Source organism: Talpa occidentalis, unplaced genomic scaffold, assembly GCF_014898055.3.
Source record: "Talpa occidentalis isolate TD23 unplaced genomic scaffold, MPIMG_talOcc4v2.1 talOcc4.14, whole genome shotgun sequence".
NCBI classification, from domain to species: Eukaryota; Metazoa; Chordata; class Mammalia; order Eulipotyphla; family Talpidae; genus Talpa; species Talpa occidentalis.
Genome location: NW_023601433.1, coordinates 78,152,502 through 78,170,336, shown reverse-complemented (window position 1 = coordinate 78,170,336; position 17,835 = coordinate 78,152,502). Strand labels below are relative to the sequence as shown.

The following is a 17,835-nucleotide window of genomic DNA, read 5'->3' as shown; positions in this document are numbered from 1 at the left end:
ATCTGTAGATTGGATTGTCAGCACCAAAATCACAGATATTTAAAAAAAAAAATAAGATAGTATGTGATATATGTATTATTTATTTTTAATTATTTAAATTTGCCCACACCACCCCTTGTCCCTCTCCCCCGCCCACCCTTAACCTCAGAGCCCTCATAGTATTGCTTAATGTCTGTTGCTTTCCATCTTTTGCTTTATCTAATTGGCTGCTTTGTGAATGTCCAGTATTTGTTTTTGTCACCTGCCTTGCTCTACGTTACATAATTCACTCAAAATCCCTCCATCTTGCTGAAATAACTGCATTTCACGTATCCGATGGCTGAATAGTAGCCCATAGAGGGGTGGACCACGTCTCAATTCAGTCCTCTATCGATGACATCCGGGCGGCGGCGGTGTTCCGGGGTTGTAAATGGTGCTGCGATAAACATTGCAGGGCGTATATTTTGTTTCATATTTTTGGATAGAGGCCCAAGAGTGGGATTGCTGGGTTCAGCAGTACTTTCGTTTTTTCCAGCCTTTTAAGGTAAATCCAGATTGCTCTCCAGTCTGGCTGCACCAGTTTCCATTCCCACCAGCAGGGTAATAGGCTGCTTCTTTCTCTGTAGCTTCTCTTGCGCTTATTGGGGGGTTTCTTCCTGTGTGCTGTTCTCAGGGGTGTGAGATGGGATCTCATTATGATTTGAACCTTATCAGAAGCCACGATGAACATTTTTCATATGTCTCTTGGCCTTCTGTAGCTCCTCTTTGGTGAGTTATTTGTTCATATCTGCTGCCCGTTTATGAACTGGGTGATTTGTTTTTCCGTTGTTGGATTGTTTGAGTCTTTATGTATCTTGGATATTAACCCCTTGTCAGTTTATATTGTGGAAATATAAAATACACATTATTTTTAGAAAGAAACATAACAAGGACAGTCAGCTATTTAGCCAAAGTCAGGAGGCTCCATCTCTAACCACACACCTGGGGAGTTTTTAAAGTCTTGATGCCCAGGATATAGCCAAGATCATTTTGATTAGATTCCTGGGATTGGGGCAAGCCATCAGCCTTTTTTAAAGCTCCCCATGTGATCCCAGTGCAAAGTCAGAAGGAAACCCCTGACCCTAGACTAGGAACCCAGCAGTCTCCTTCCAGACCCACGACACTGCAAAAATGGGTCTCTGCCTTATGCTTTTTTATACTCGAGTGTTGGGGGATATCAAGAGTTAATAATTAATTGGGTTGATAATAAATTTAAATAGATAATTGAAATTTTAAGGAGAGGAAAAGAAGAGAGAGAGAGAGACAAGAACAAGAAGGAAAGAAAGAAAGAAGGAAAAAGAAAGAAAGCAAAGGAAGGCAGGCAAACCCTCTGACAACTCCCCTGGCTCAAGCTGTGTAAATGTTTCCTTAAGCCCCACTGAGAAAGGCAGGGGGTTGTGGGTTGGTCACAGGCAGCTGAGGCTTTGCTTGCAGCTGCCTTTTCTTTAGGGCTTAAAAATCTTAAAAATACTTCCCATGGCCTGAACCCTTGCAGAGAACAATGCGCTCTCCCTGGGAATTCAGGACTGGCAGTGGGGTGCAGGCAAAGAGAGGACCCTCCATCCCCCAGCTAAGCCCCCAACCTCTCTCCCATCACGTTTGCAGCAGAGAAACGCTTAACTTCATGAAATCCTGGAGGGCCCTGGAGGGTGCGAGAGGGAAGCTTGGAGCCAGAGGGAGGCGGGGCTGCTTGTGCCCTAATTTGCCCCCACTGGGCTGTGGTCCTGCTGCCCCATTCAGGCAACAGACTCCAGGCATATGAACAATTTGCAGGGGATGCACACTCATCTGCACCTGCTCTTTCTTCTCCCTGGGAAGTCAGTCCCCTCCCCACGCTTGCCCCAGCTCATCTGTCTGGAAACCTGCTCCTCCAGCAGAGGGGCACCTCCCCCTTTGCAATGTCTCTGGCGGACTCCGGTGTCCTTCTCTTTCACCCTCCTAGTACCCAGGATCCTTCAGTGTGGCCCCTATTGATATATTCTTGTCACCATTACTAATACTAATCATTGTGGGCATTCACTGAGCGACGGACCCAGCACTGTGACAGTGATAGGTGCTTTCTATTTTTTTTATAAGTCAGTATTGGGGTGTGTGCACACAAGGAGAGTAGGATTTAACGAAAAGAAAGGAGGAAGCGTGGGCAGAGACACAATGAGGGGAGCCCCCAAATGTCCTTTGAGAACTGTTCACCCTATCCTGGGGGCAGTGGGCAGAGAGCCTGGTGAGCAGTAGGGGTTTAAGGGGTATTAGGCAGAGAAGTGGTGTTCGCAGATGAGTGGGGGAGAGGGGTTAGCTGCAGGATCACCCAGCTGAGTGACAGTGGGGAGGAGAAAGGGGCAGTGGGGAGGGACATTGAGGAGGTCATTGATTAGAAATGAGGGCCCCTAGGTGATGGGGTGGGCATGGTGGCTTCTGTCGTGAGCTGATCCTCCAGCGACTCTTGTTGCTTTAAGTCCTTTAGAATTCCCCCCCCCCATTCCTGCTCCTATCTAAGTGGGTAGCTGCGGGCATGACCACCTCATCCCCCACGCTGCTGGAGACCTCCATTCCTCCCGTGTCTGCGGGTCCTCCCCTGGGCCCGTCCCAGTTCAGAGGGCTGCCTGACGTTTACTCACTGCCCTCCACTCTCTCTCCCATCATCCTGGCGATCGTCCTCACCCCTCAGCCCCTCACACTCTCACACAAAATACAGAGGCGCTGTGAAGGCGTTTGAGTGAAAGAGAGAGGCATGGATGGAGGGCGGATGGATGGTTGGAGGGGTGGATGGTTGGGTGGATGGAATGAGATGGGTGGATGGTTGGGTTGATGGATGGGTGGATGGATGGGTGGATGGAATGAGATGAATGGATGGAGGGATGGATGGATGGATGGACGACCCTATCCTTCCAGAAGCCAAGTGTCTGCCCCCCTTGAATTCTGCCTTCTCTTCCTCTTACCGAGTGAGCTGCCTATTTGTAATGCAAGCTTCTCTCTGCATCTGTGCATCTACCCACCTGTCTTTCTGTCTACCTGCCTGTCTGTCTCTGTTCATCTTTCTCTTGCCCCTGTTATGTAAGTGTAGTTCCCATCTATTCTTTCTGTCTTTGTGTCTCTGCTCTTCTCTCTCCTTATTTTGTTTTTGTGTTTTTCTCTCTCTCCTCTTTGCCCGCCGTCTCTCTAGGCTCCTGTCTGCTTATCCCCTCTCTCCACTCTCCCTCGGCTCTGTGTCCCCTCTCTCTCCCTTGCTCCACCTCAGGGACCCCACAACCTCAAGTATATGCTCAAATTCTGTGGCTTGTCAGGACCACAGAGGGCCCGAGGGAGAGGTGCGAGGAGGCCCAGCATGGGCAGCAGATTGAAGAAGCAGCCTCTCGGCAGGAATTTCTGTTTTGTGGACAATTTGCCTCAACACATACCCCATTGTTTCTGGGGGCCCCAGCCTCCAGGACATCCATGTTTTGGGGTTAGGAGTGGACATGTCCTGCCCCAATAAGCTCAGGGCATTCAGAGTTGTTGAGTGTCTGCCACTGCCTTTCTCTGTGCCTGTTTTCCTAACTGCAAACTATATAGGCTAGTGTAAGATGGGGTGGGTGTGGGGGTAGGAAAAAAAAAAAACCTTATTCTCTGTGTTCCTGAACCCACAAGATCATTTCTGCAAATCCTGAGACATTGTCTAGGCCCTCAGGTGATCTCTATCTGCCTCAACTTCCTCACCTACAAAAACCCTCATAGGATGGTTGAGAGGGCTGGGGTGTCTGGTGTATGTGCAGGACTCAAAATCAGTGTCCAGCCCAGTGCCAGTGCTGTCACCCCCTCCCCCAGCCACGCAGGCTTCTCTCGGTTCCTCAGTTGTGAAATGAAAACCTGATCAAATCAGAGTCCCCCTTCCTTTTGCTAAATCCTTTTAAGGACTCCCCAGTATTTTGAGTCAGGTGCTGATCTCATTATCACGATCCTCACGACCCTCCCACTCATGTGCTCCCCGTACTCTCTTCTCCCTGGGTAGTCACTTGGTGACAAGTGTCTCCCGCCCATCACAGGACCTTGGCATTTGCTGCTCTCACCATCTTTTCCTCCTCTCCTGGGCTGGAAAATTCCTCTTTATCCTTCAGTTCTCAGTTTAAACTCCTCTTCCCTACCTCCCAGAAACCCTTTCTGGGTGCCTCTTACTACGTCAGTGATCTTGGCCAGGCCGGCCGGCCACTCAGTGCCAGATCACAGATTGGATCTCCGTCTCTTCAGTGTGTCTCTTACCATCTGCAACCCACAGCCCCCCAGGGCATGTCCTTCTCACAGAGATGGTGGAAGCACAGAGACGCAACAGAATGATGGAATGCATCTTGAGGCTTCGCTAGAAACCCACTTCTGCCCTCATTCCACTGGCCAAAGCAAGTCCATGGGCATATCCAACCTCAGTGGGGTAGGGGAGTCGATGCCAGCCAGAGGAATCCTCCATTATGCCACCACCTGGCCCCCTTCGGGGCACCCAAGCACAAATACTCTAATGTAGAATGGACCACGGCAGTGATTTTACAGTCCCTTGCATTCACAGGCACTTTTGCAAACCATTTTATCCCCAGCTCCGAGGACAGTGTCTGGCACATAGTAGGTGCTCAATAAATATGACAGTAAATGAAAGAGTGAAGAAATGCATGCACGAGGCTTCCGGAGGTGGCCCAGAAACCGGTGGGTGGGGTTCGTGCCTCCCCCAGCTCACTGGCCTGTTCCCTGCCCCCACCTGCGGGAAGGGTTTAAAGGTGAACGGGACCACTGGCGCAGCGGGAGGACCATCTGCATCAAGACGCATGAGAGCGGCCAGAAGGAGATCGAAGCCTTCGATGCCGCCATCCTGCTCATCCGTAACCCCTACAAGGCCCTCATGGCAGAGTTCAACCGCAAGTATGGCGGCCACATCGGCTTTGCTGCCCATGCCCACTGGAAGGGCAAAGGTATGGCTTGGTGCAAGGGCAATGAGTGGGGCAGGGCCCTTGAGGGCACGGTGTGAGGTGCAGCTGCCGCTTTCCATGTCCCTGCGGACCCACAGGCACCACCCGCCCCTCCATGCCCCGCGACAATCACAGTGCAGTGGGTAAGGGCAGGAGCTCCTGGGCAAGACTCCCTGGGTTCAAACCCCGCTCTGCCACTTCCCAGAAAAGCTGCTTTGCTACCCTGAACTTAGATTGTCCCGCCACTTAATAATTGGGGCAGAGGGAGATGGACACCCTGTGGGTCTTGAAGCAGGTTCAAAATTCCCAGGAGGGGGGAAATGTGGATCCAGCCCAGGTTGGAGACCAGGTGGCCATGGGCTCATCGCTGAGCTCCTGTGCGCTTGCGTGCAAGTGTGCCTGCCGCGGACCCTCCCGGCAGCTCTGGGGGTCGGGTTGGGAGGCACAGAGACCGCTAGTGACTTGCCCCAGGTCATCTGGGAAGTGACAGAGTGGGGCACTGAGCACCACCTCTGGCTCTTGGCACTTGGCAGGTGACAGCTGTGTGCGTAAATGACTCAGTGCAGGAAGTGGCCCTGCCCACTGACAGTTAAGAGAGCTTTGGAGTGGAGCCCACCTCTGCCATCTTGAGTACCTTGTAACCCCTCCGGGGGGGGGGGTGTCCTTAAAATCTGCCTTTTTGTAAAAAAGATTTATTTATTTGTTTGTTTGTTTGTTTATTTATACAAGAACCTGGGTATAGACCAGATGCGCGGGAGGGTGAGAGGATTCACCAGAGACAGAGTGGGGAGCAGAACAGGCAGAAGGACCTAAGTACACTGGGGAGCAGTGGGCGAGACAGGAGAGGTCTGCGCGCCATGTGGGACTCTCACTAGCCAGCCAGGATTGAACCGGCGCTGCAGAGGCTGTGGACAGCTTCACAGTGTGGTGCTCAACCGCCTGCGCCACCAGGGGAGGCCAAAAATCCGGTGTCTTTTAGCATCCACATCTCCATCACCATAACCAGAATTTTTATTTTTAAAAAAAGATTAATTGATTGATTGATGCATACAATAACTGGGGTGTAGGCCAGAGGTATGGGGGGTGAGAGGATTCACCAGAGACAGAATGGGGAGAACAGGCAGATCTACTGAAATACACTGCTGAGGGGAGCAGCGGGTGAGACAGGTGAAGTCTGCTGCGCCTTGTGGGCAGCTCCCTGGCCGGGGATGGAACTCACGCTGCTGCTGAGGCTGTGGATAGCTTCATAGTGCTGACACTTAACCCCTGGGAGATTTTTTAAACAGCAAATCCCGCCCCAGGCTGGATCAGAATCTGCATTTTAAGGAGATTCCCCCAGAAGCCTCATGTGCCCTTTAAAGTTTGAGAACCACAGCTGTAGGACGCCCTCAGCATGCACTATGGAGACTCCTGCAAATCCCCCACTCTTTTGGTTCCAGAACGTTAATTTTACAATCTCCCTGGAGTGGGTCCAAAGCAAAGTTTTATGTGATATGATTACACAAGGTGAATTGTCCTGGATCTGTTTAATGAAACAGAGACTGTGTTTAATGATTCTCTGGGGAATTAAGTACAGTTAAGCTATTAATCAGGCCCCGGTTCCTCCCGACGACAAGACGGAGCTGAGGGTGGCCAGCCGGTGGCCCGCCGGGCCCGTGGCGGCAGTTCCGGCGGAACCAGCACTCATTACCAATGGTCCGCGGCTCAGCGGGTCTTTATTACCCGCTTTGAAGGCAGACATCAATTACTAGAAATCCTGAGCTAATTGAGGGCCTTTGTTTTTAGTTTTTGTTCTTCCTACAATGAAGTAATTGAGGAGCTTCAAATGAAGAGGCTGTGCCATAGGGTTGGGGGGAAGAGAGGGGGTGGGCAAAGCTCTGGAACTGCTGGGACTCCAGCGTGGGGAGCTCTCCCCTACTCGATGGGCAGGTGCGTGCCTCCGCGATGCTGGGCGCCAACATCAAAACAACTGTGACAGGGACCAGCACTTTCCGAGCCCCGCTGGGTCCCAGCCACTGGGCCCGGATGTGGGCAAATCATTCCACCCCCTCTTCCCAGCTTGTCCAGGCTATAGGTCTTGGCACAGCCACCGTTTTGCAGGTGGGTAAACTGAGGCTCAAGGAGATGGATGAGCATCTGCAAGGTCACGCAGCAGATCTGGAGAGGGGCTGGGGTTTGAGCCCTGGCAGGCCGTCTCCAAAGTCCCCATGTCTACATTCACCTGGAGGGAGACTAGGATCTAGCGAGGACAGTGGGGTTGGTGATCAGATCCGGTGCTGCTAGGGTTTGCTACGAGGGTTTGCTGGAAGGGCAGGAGCCGGGCTCAGTCTGGGATAGCTGTGGGTTCGAATCCTGCATTTGATGCCCACTATGTGGCCTTGGCTTCCTGCTCTGACCCTCCCTTTTCCCAGGGCAGCTAGTAATTCTACTCCCCTAGCTTCTTGTGAGCACTTCTGCTCCTCAGAAGTGGGAGCTGGTGTCCCAGGGAGGTTCGCAGTCAACAGGGTGTGATCTATCACCATCCTACCTGCGTTCAAAGCTGGGGGAGCCCTTCTCCAGCAGCGGCTGGCAATGGTGAGAAGTGACCAAGCCTGGCAGTCGGGGTCTGGGGGCTCCATCCACCTGGCTTGTGCCCCGGGAAAGCAGTGGTCCTAGACCATTGGGGATGCTGTGAAGTGACTCAGAAGTGGGAAAATTCTAAAACAGGGCAGATTATACATGAGCTGGATTTTTCTCTAATCACTTAGATGCATCTGGTCTTAACCCATTATAACAGTACGGGCCCAATTAGCCAGATACATTGTAAATAATCTATTTTAAGGATAAAAACTATCCTTGTCACTGCATAAATATTGCCCAAACAGCCCTGGTGCTCCAGCGGGGTGGTGGGGGCGCAGGAGCTTCACCGCGGATTCTGATGTGTTCTGCAAAGAAAGAGGAGCCCTTTATCACATTGCTGTTTGGAGTTGGGAATTTCAATTTAGTTCAACAACCATTTATTGAGCCCCTGCCGGGTGCAAGGCAGCAGGAGGAAGTGGGGGTAAGGCTGCTGGTGATTGGGATGGGGCCTAGAATCAGACAGGCCTGGTCTGGGGGGTGCTTCCCTGCTGTGTGACCCCAGGCAAGTCGCTTCACCTTCTCTGAGCCTCAGTTTCCTCACTGCTCCTTTCCCTTCAGGGTAATCACTAGGATGAAATGAGATAATTGGTCACCCCTCCGGCTGGGGTAAGGATTTGGTGATGAGCCTGTCCTGACTTTGCAGCTACCTTGGGAGACCCACTGACCTTTGTTCCAGAAAGAGCAGGGTGGGGCGAAGAGTCTTTATGCCTCGGTGTCTTCTTGTATTGAATGAAGACAGTGGGGGCCTCCCTGGTGGTGCAAGGGGTTAAGCAGCGCATTAGGAAGCAACCGCAGTCTCTGCAGCGCGGGTTCGATCCCCAGCCCGCCAAGGAGCTACCCTCATGGCGCAGCAGACCTCTCCTGTCTCGCCCGCCGCTCCCCTCAGCAGTGTATTTCACTCAGTCTGCCTGTTCTGTTCCCCACTCTGTCTCTGGTGAGTCTCCCCCCTACCCTGTCCCACACATCTGGCTTGTCCCCCAGATCTTGTATGCATAAATTAATAAATCTTAAAAAAAAAAAACCTTATGAATGAAGACGATGATACTTACTTCATAAGGCTGTGAGGAATAAGTGGAATGGAGAACTGTTCATATATTATTATACGATGCTGTATATTAATATAAATGTATTAAAATATAGAAATACAGTAACCCATGTGGTATAGGGCTGTGCGGGGTTAGTCACCCACTGAGAGAAGGGAGGGAGGGCTCTGAATACTCAGGCAAAGCAGCAGCGCTGAGTTGAGGTGGGGGTATCAGGTGAGCCTGGGGCTCTAAGGGAAGCTAAGGGTGTCACGGCTGCTGTGAATGACCCCCCTCCTGTCACCGGCCCCCCTGCTCTCTCCACAGAGTGGCCCGAGTTTGTGAGGAACTACGCCCCCTGGTGGGCCACCCACACGCTGGACTGGCTCAAGTTCGGCAAGAAGGTGCTGGTGGTGCATTTTGAGGACCTGAAGCAGGACCTCTTCATCCAGCTGGGCCGGATGGTCAGCCTGCTGGGGGTGGCCGTCCGGGAGGACCGTCTGCTCTGCGTGGAGAGCCAGAAGGACGGCAACTTCAAGCGCTCGGGGCTCCGGAAGCTGGAGTATGACCCCTACACGGTGGACATGAAGAAGACGATCTCTGCCTACATCAAGATGGTGGATGCAGCCCTCAAAGGGAGGAACCTCACGGGGGTTCCCGATGACTACTACCCCAGATGATGCGGCAGAAGGGGGAGGGAGGCTGGGAGTCCTGATCAAGCAGGGCCTGAGACTCGAGACCCTGGGGGGCCCCATCTGTCAGCTCTTTGGTTTGGGGAAAACCCCCTTGGCTGCTTTTGCCTTCAGTGAGTTTCCTGCATGACAAAGGGAGCTCAAGAGAAGAGATTGTCCAGGTACTCCCCACCCTAACCTCACCCCCTGGAGAAGGAGAGGGCTGCTGGCTGGAGGAGTTCCAGCCACATGAATCCTTTGCTGTCTCCCCCTCTCTACTCCACCACTTTGGGTTCAACATGAGGGAGGAAGTGCCGCAGCCTGTGGGTGCCCCCTGCAGGTTTGGAGGACCTTGATGCACGAGCTAAAGGGACTTTTGTAAGAAAAGGGGCTGGGGCTGCGTTTCCCCCCTGGGCTGAGCATTAAGTGCCCCCCCCTTCTCTTCTCCACCCGGGCAGCCATGTCACCAAGGTTTTTGCAGGTCACCTCCTGTCTGAAGAAAGATTGCTGGGAAGCTTCTCCGTGGCCTTAGGTTTCTGACACTCTGGGTGGGGGGCGGAAGGCAACGGTGCTCGTGGTTCATTGGCACCACCCTGTGGGGGTCATGGCATCAGCAGCCCACCCCAGGTCACAGCCTCCTGAGAAACAGTCTTTCCACCTGCCCTTTTCCTCCCTATGTCAGGTCATCTTGGGGTTCTAGAACCTACTTCCAGGGGTTCCTAAGGCACCAACAGTTATCCCACTGAGGCGGCCCTGTAGTCTCGCACGCAGAGCCTGCGTCAGACCGGGAGCCCCAGTGACACCCTCTCTCCATGGGCCCAGCATGGATCTCATGTGCCCTGTTGACCACCAGCGGGGCCTGTGTGCCCAGGTGTGAGAGGGCGCCCAATCAGGCAGAGCCACGCCCAAAAAGAGACCCCCTGGATCATAATCCCACAGGGCTGCTTAGGGGACCCTTTAAGGAACAGGATGAACTGGAAGGCTTTTCACTTTCATGCAAATGCTGCTTTCTTGATGCCGAGACATCAAACCAAAGGATTTCCAAGAACCCGAGTCACTGATCACCACGGAAAACGTGGAGCCAGGGTCCCAGCTCTGCCCCTGCCTTGGCCGCCAGTGGCCGCTCATCGGCCACACGGGCACCTGCTCCGGCCCCACCGTGTAGAGGCAAAAGCCATAAGTCACAGCTCTTTGCTCTCCTGTCCAGAGCAGCCCGCCCCAGCAGTCCCTCTGAAGCCTCAGGGGGCAGGTCAGTGCTCGTTCCCAAATAGCCAAGAGACTATGGAGATGGCGAGTGTAAAGAGATATATTTTTTTAAGAGGAATATGACTAGTACATTCCCCCCCGGGACCTGGCCGTGCGTAGAGAAAGCCCAGGCACGAGACCTGGGCCCTCCTCCCGGACCCCCCACCCGCAGGGTCTGGGCCTCCCCGGGGCCAGCCAGGGGGCTCTGAATGTATTTTGTACCATGTTTCTTTCCCCGGGCTTATTTCTAGTCTTCTTCAGAGAGGCTGAGGAGGACTTGGCCTCCCTCCCTGGAGGTCGGCTCTCTCCGGGAGACTCTTGGCCCAAGAGCTGGGCCAGTGCTTTGCGGTGGCCACTTCTGGCCACCCGCCTCTGTCTGAAGATTCCTCAGGTCAACACCATCATTAAAAGCAAGTTTTATTGAAAATTCTACCCTGTGGTACAGCGTCATGTGAGGCAGGCTCATAAATGGGGGGGTTTCGTGTGTGTGTGTATGTGAGTGTGTGTGAGAGTGAGTGTATGTGAGTGTATGAGTACATGTGCGTATGTGTGAGTATGCTAGTGTGAGTGTGTGTGTACGTGTGAGTGTGTGAGTAAATGCATGTGTGAGTGCATGAGTGTGCATTCGTGTGTGTGCTAGACGCCCCGAGTGTGCTGTGCACTAGCATGCACAGAAGGGAAGCTGGTGAGAGCGCGGGGGACTGACGAGACAGCTGCTCTGTTCCCTGGTAGGCAAAATGGGTTCTCAGTTTCCAAACCCACGAACACCCCTGAAGGTGGCCTTGTGTCCTGTGTCCTCACACGAGAGCGGCCCCTGTGGAGCGGCGCGGGGCCCAGCCGGGGGGAGGGACAGCATTTCCCTGTGGAGGTGAGGAGCCCAGCGTGGGAGACAGGGGGGCCAGGCAGAGGTAGGGGAGGGCGGGGTTCAGGAGGACTGGGGAGGGGGAGGCCTGTCTCCCAGCCTGGGGTCCTCTGAAGCAGGGACGGGGAAGGAAGGGCTCAGAAGGAGAGAGCGAGAGGTTGCTCCAGCGTCGTCCCTGCCTGGAGATGGGTGCCGGCTCCGAAAAGTCTTCGGTGATGACTGTCGGGGCCCAGGCTGAGCTCTGACCCCAGCCTCCAGCCAAGCCTCACCTGGCCACACAGTCCCAACCCTAGGCTCTTCACCCAGGGGCCCGTCTAATCTCTAATCCTCATCATAGACTGAGCCCCGATCCTGGGCACACACTGATCCACAATCCTGGTCTCACACTGGTCCCTGACCCAGCTCCACAGGAACCCTGACCCAGGACAGTCCCAGATCCGGCCCTACTCGGTCTCACCTGGCCTTTGACACGCCCCGGCCCGCACAGGCTGCGCCCTGACTGGCCCAAACAAATGCTGACATTCTCCAGGCTGAACCTGAATCTCTGCCACAGACTGCGCCCCGGTTCTGACCTTGGCCTCGGTCTGAGCCCTCACTTGACCACAGACTGGCCTTGGCTCTGGCCCCAGGCTGAGCCCAGCATTTCCTTCCCTTTCTCTGAATAGCACCTAAACCAAATCCTCCCTGACCGCAAGTGAGCGGAGCCGGGGGCACCTGGCGCCAGGCTCTCCTGGACTCTCCTCCTCGGTGGCTTCTCCTCCTCCCACGCCGGGGCCCTGCGGGCGATAGGCCGACACCCCGCCCTGCAGGACAGGGGGACAGCCAGCACCTCTTCTCTGCCCTTTGCATCACACCTCGTGACCGTCTGGACCCGAGTCTGTGTGTTTCAGACCTGGAGGGAAGCGAGGCCGCACTCACCGACTCACTTCAACAAACACTTGCAGGACATGGGCGGGGCGGGAGGGGCCTGGATGCTCTAACTTCTAGAGATGAAAAAAATAAATAAAGCCAACAAAAATCCCAGCCCTGAGGAGTTTACATTCCCTAAGCACCAGCAGTGCCGGTAATGGTCGGAAAGCGTTGGGGAGATCCTGGTGGGTAAGGAAGGGAAAGACTGGGGGTTGGGGGCTCCTGACCCACCCAAAAAGTTATTAACCCCATTTTATGGGGGTGCCACTGACGCACAGAGATCATCAGTAACTGGCCTGAGTCACCCAGAGGTTAATACCAGAGCCGGGCCAGCTGGTGCCCTCTCCAAAAAGCCCCAGGGCAACAGGGGGTCACAGCGCCCCTGCACCCCAGGAGGCAGGAAAGCAAGGGACGCCTGTGCTCCCGCCCCCGCTGTCGCCTTGGGCACAGGACGAGGGACTCAGCATCCGCTACCTTCTGGGGTTTCCTCGGGCTTCTCCTGCACCCCTAGAGGCGCGGCACGTGCATTCCCGGGGACAAGGTGTGGGGAGGGGGAGGCCAAGGGGATGCTGGGCCGGGGCTCCAGGGGAACCCTCTCCTGCCAGACTCAGCCGCTCCCTCCTGCCACCCCTTCCACTGGGCTCCTCCCCCCTCCCTCCCTGCTGTTCTCTTCACACCCCTGCTCAGGGGGTCCCTCCTCCCTGTCCATCCTCCAGGGCTCAGCAAACCTTTTTTCTTTCTAGTCCTTCCCCTCCTCCTCTCCCCTCCTCCCTCCTCTCCTCCCTTCCCCCTTCTTCCCTTCCCCCTCCCCTCCCCCCTCCTCTCTCCCCTCCCCTCATCCCTCTCACCTCCTCCCTCCTCCTCTCTCCCCCCTCCCCCTCATCCCTCTCACCTCCTCCTCTCTCCCTCCCCCCTCCTCCTCCCCCTCCTCCCCTTCCCCTCTTCCCTTCCCTCTCCCCCTCCTTCCTTTCCCCTCCTCCCTCTCCCCTTCTTCCTCTCCCTCATCCCCTTCCTCCTCCCCCTCCTCCCTCTCCTCCCTCCCCTCTCCCCCTCCTCCCCCTCCTCCTCCCCCTTCCCCCTCCTATTTTGTGATGCTCTTTCTCAATTTCTGCTTCTGCTTGTGCCCGCATCGCCCCATCTCCCTCCACCTCTGAGCTGCCTCCTGGCCTGCCTGCCTCTTGCTTGCTCCCTCCATGCTCCCCACCCCTGCTGTCCTCCTCCTCCTCCTCCTCATCTTCCGGGAGAGTGGGGGCGACTCAGCAGGATCCAGACGCAGGGAGACAAATGCTACCCAGGCCTGTAACCAAGGAAGTGGTTTCCTTAGCAACAGCATCCGCAGGCGCGCGCTCCCGGCCCATCCCTGGCTGCTCCAGTGAGCACGCAGGGGCGGGCAGCGAGCCCGGGAGGGGAAGCCAACAGAGCCGCATCCCCATCGGGGTCCTCTCGAGATGTGGTCAGAGACCAGCTCAGTGCCTGGCATTTTGGGGAGACTCAAAATTAGGAGCAGTGGCGGGGGTGGAGTCAGAGAGGCCGGTTGCCGGTGGAAGAATCCCTGGAACTTGGGGACAGACCGGGGGTGGGAGGGCGAGGTGGTGAAGACGGCAGAGGGGCACCGAGGCTGGGTCTGTGCAGCCCGAGGTGACGTCACAGGCAGAGGAGCAGGGGGTGGTGGGCCAAAGATGGTCAGCTGCCAGCTCCCTGTCTCAAGAGCGCCCCGTCTAGGGGGGGACAAAGGGGCGGGAAGGTGGAGACCCACACAGGAATGTCTCCCTTCATCCTCCCTGCAAACGGGTGTTCAGGAGCATGGGGGTGGGGGGGCAGCACAGCCCCAAGGACTGTGCGAGGCTCAGAGAGGTCACTTCCTCGTGTGACCCAAAAGTGGGTGGCAATCCTTGGATTTGAACCTGGAAATGATCCAGACACTATCCAAGAAGATAGAAGACAGAAGAGGGTAGGAATAAGGAGAGACAAAGAGAGGGCGAGAGAGAGAGAGAGAGAGAGATTTAAGTCATTGCTTTGGCACTTTTTCCCACTGGTAAAACAAAAATATGTTCAATTTTAGAGAAATGAGAAGAGGGGAGGGAGGAAGCAAATGCCCCGTAGTACCATAGATTTTGCAGCTATAAATAACTGTCCCCAAAGAAAGCACCTGTCAAGACACATTCCTTTCCAGAGAGACGGATTGTGCCCCCACAATCCCTGATATTTAAGGGACTCACAGGGTCACGGGGGCAAAGGGCAGAAAGTTGATCGATGTCACACAGAAACCTCCTCGGTTCGGCTTTTCCCCAAATGCAATCAGCACAGGCGAGGAGGGCTGTAAATCTGGATGATAATAATATCCGTCCTCACAAAGGCAACATGTTTATTTATCATGTTCGCACGTTTACTATTTCCCCTCAAATTTACAGTCTGCAATCTGCCAGCACGCAGGGGGAGAAACATGGAAATGAGAACAAACTGGCAGAACACGGACAAGGAAGAAATGATAAAATATTTATCCCTTCCGTCCATCCCCCCACAGCCCGACCACCTTAAATCCAATTTTCAAACAAAGGTGGTGATGCCTCTGGGCCGGGCCCTGTGTCTATTTTGGCCCTGGCAGCTAATTGAAATGAACAGTCATCGTGGAATGGAATGTCTTGCAGCAAAATGATTTTCGTGTATTCTGGAGTCATCTGCTGAACAATTATGGGGAATGAAGAGTCGGCCAGAAGTGAGAGAAAGGGTTGAGCTTGGGGAGAGGAGGAGGGGAGAGCCGTGAGTGTCTTGGGGGGGGACTAGCAAGAGGGGGACCCTCCTCCTCTTTGGCGCTGCCAGCAGAGTTTGGAGTTTGGAGCAACCACCGGTTCTCTTTCAAGACCTGAGTTAGGCGCCCATGCTTCTGAATCAGAATTTCCAAAAGATGGAGTACAGCAGTGGGGAGGGAGGGAGGGGGAGGGATCCTGTGGACTTGCCAGGAGGCAAACGTGTATTTACACCATGGAAAATGGCAAATGCTGCAAATCAGGTGGGTGTGGCGTTTTGTTGCTGTTCAAGCACCAGGTGTTACGTGTTTACCTGCACTGTCCAAGCACGCAGGCCACTCTGAACTGTTTATCTTTTCCCTGTCTTTATCCATCCTGTCCACTCTACCCGGAAAGCCTTCATCTGGCTTCACCTCCTTAAGACGTGACTCGGGTTCTTCCTCTTCCAGGCAGCCTCCCCAGATCAGACAGAACAAAGAGATGACTGTTCTTCTAATCCCCTTGGATCATGGCTCCAGACATGGCCACTGGTGATTGCTTCAGTAATCTGGGTGTGTGTGTGTGTGTGTGTGTGTGTGTGTGTGCGCACGCACGCGTGCATGCGTGCATGCGTGCACATTCTCAAGTGTGTGAGACCAGGATGTGAGCTCTACTAGAGCAGAATCCACGTCTTTACCTGAGTATTTCCATATGCCTCTTGACACTAAGTGATGAACAAATGTTTAGCCAATATAAGAATGAAAACATCGATTACATTTAACACCATCCACCAACCTTTTAGCTCTCACAATTTTTGAAATAATACTGAATTGTTTTTGGATAGAAGGATCCACTCAGATCCTGCTCAGACAATGGCCAATAAGAAAGGGGAATGAGGGGCCTCCCTGGTGGTGCAAGGGGTTAAGCACAACACTGTGAAGCTGTCCGCAGCCACTGCAGCACGAGTTCAATCCCTGGATGGCCAGGGAGCAACGCACATGGCGCACAGACCTCTCCTGCCTCGCCCGCTGCTCCCCTCAGCAGTGTATTTCAGTGGTTCCACCTGTTCTGTTCCCCACTCTGTCTCTGGTGAATCCTCTCACCCCTCCCCACATCTCTGGCCTGTACCCCAGCTCTTATATGCATTTAAAGATTAATGGATCTTTAAAAAAAAAAGGGGGAGGGAATGAGAAACTCTTACCAAGACCCAGCCACCTCAGCGTGTTCTCCCGCCCTGCTGCTCCAAAAGTCAGTTGTGGCAGTTGCTCCTGAGGGCCCAGCAACCACCCTTTATTCAGCTGCCCTTTTATACTTACTTCCTGGATTGTGGAACAGGCCAATCAGGTGTGAGCAATGAGCTGATTTGTGCTAAATGTTCCAATCAGCCACAGGATTAAAAAAACGCAGACTTGTGGGTGTGGCACCTGAAAGAGAATATAAGGCAGGTCAGGGGAGGGGGTTGCGGAGGAGGTGGGAAGAGAGACTGTCCCAGCCTTGGAAGAAAGAAGGGGAAGACATTGTTCCTGGCCTCCAAAGAAAGAAGAAAGAAGGGCCAGAAGTTGAAAGAAGGAGGAAAAAAATAAGTATCCAGCAGCTGACCTCTGAGGAGGGAAGAGAAGCTGAAGACCTCTATCAGGGTCTCTCCGGTCTGGTCTCTGACATCACCTCTAAAAGAGCGCCAATGACTGGGCCTGGTGTCACAAAGAGCTGTTAACACCACCTCAGGGGGCCCAGTAGTGACCAGCACTACTGGCCAGTGCTGTCTAGCACTCCTGGTGACAAGTGGCTGGTGCTCTGCTTGTACTCCTGGTGGACACTGTCTGGGTGAGACAGCCAGCCACTTGTGGCTACAGTAAACTCTTTGTTGCTCTGTTTGTGAAATAAGCCCCGTAGTTGAAAGAGCCTGAGGTCTCCTGCAATTGAGCACATGGTTGAGAACCCACAGAGAGTGACTCAGCCTCTTGTCAGGCACTGTTCTTTGTTCGACTATAGCCCATAGGCCCCTATGTACAGGTGTTGTATTGCTATAACCCTTGGCCTTGACTTTTGGTCTTTTGGCCTCTTGGGGCTCTTTGGCACCTCTCTTGTCTCAGAGACCAGGCAGGTGGGTAGCCATTCCAGCCTATCCTGGTATCCCATCCAGCCTCCTGCCCCTACCTCCCCTGTTTCAACACTTCTCACGGTGATAACACGAGCTAATATTTATTGAGTACTAATTGTATGCTGGGCTCTGTACTGAGAACATGCATACAGCATCATTAAACTATCTGAGCCAGGGACTGAGGTAGAGGACTAATAATCCACCCATTTATAGTCAAGGAAATTGAGGCTCAGAGACGGTAAGTAATTTTCCCAATGTCACACAGCTGGGAAATGATGGAACTGGACTTTGAACGTAGACAGTCTAGCTCTGGAGCCCATTAAGTTTAAAAACTGCACTGAAATCTAGGGGTGAAAGGAGTCCAGAACCAAGAAAATGTTTGTCTTGGGCCTCCCTGGTGGCGCAAGGGGTTAAGCACAGCACTGTGAAGCTATCCAAAGCCTCTGCAGCACAAGTTCGATCCCTGGCTGGCCAGGGATCTACCCTCATGGCACAGCAGACCTCTCCTGTCTCTTCCACTGCTCCCCTCAGCAGTGTATTTCAGTCTGCCTGTTCTGCTCCCCACTGTCTCTGAGTGAATCCTCTGGACTATACCCCAATTCTTGTATGATAAATAAATAAATCTTAAAAAAAAAAAAAAGAAAAGTTATGTCTGGCAAGGCACCTGCAGCAACACAGGTGATAAGGGGAGAACAAATCATGCAAAGGGTGAACTTTCTGGGGTTGAGGATCCATGG

The 17,835-nt window shown here is 53.8% G+C and overlaps 1 protein-coding gene and 1 long non-coding RNA gene across 2 annotated transcripts in view; one reads left to right on the top strand and one right to left on the bottom strand.

Moving 5' to 3' along the window:
* WSCD2 (WSC domain containing 2) overlaps positions 1-10,926 on the top strand; it is a 100,811-nt gene extending 89,885 nt beyond the window's left edge. The window contains exons 8-9 of the mRNA XM_037511024.2: positions 4,746-4,946; positions 8,912-10,926. Coding sequence (XP_037366921.1) covers positions 4,746-4,946; positions 8,912-9,264 — 554 coding nt within the window. The 3' untranslated portion in view covers positions 9,265-10,926. The remainder of the gene's footprint in view (positions 1-4,745; positions 4,947-8,911) is intronic.
* LOC119244896 (uncharacterized) lies at positions 6,446-16,361 on the bottom strand. The gene is made up of 3 exons (XR_005125154.2): positions 16,199-16,361; positions 8,228-8,312; positions 6,446-7,867 (listed from the first exon to the last, which is right to left on the bottom strand). It is a non-coding gene; the product is annotated as an uncharacterized LOC119244896 (long non-coding RNA).
* Between the last annotated feature and the right edge of the window lie 1,474 nt (positions 16,362-17,835).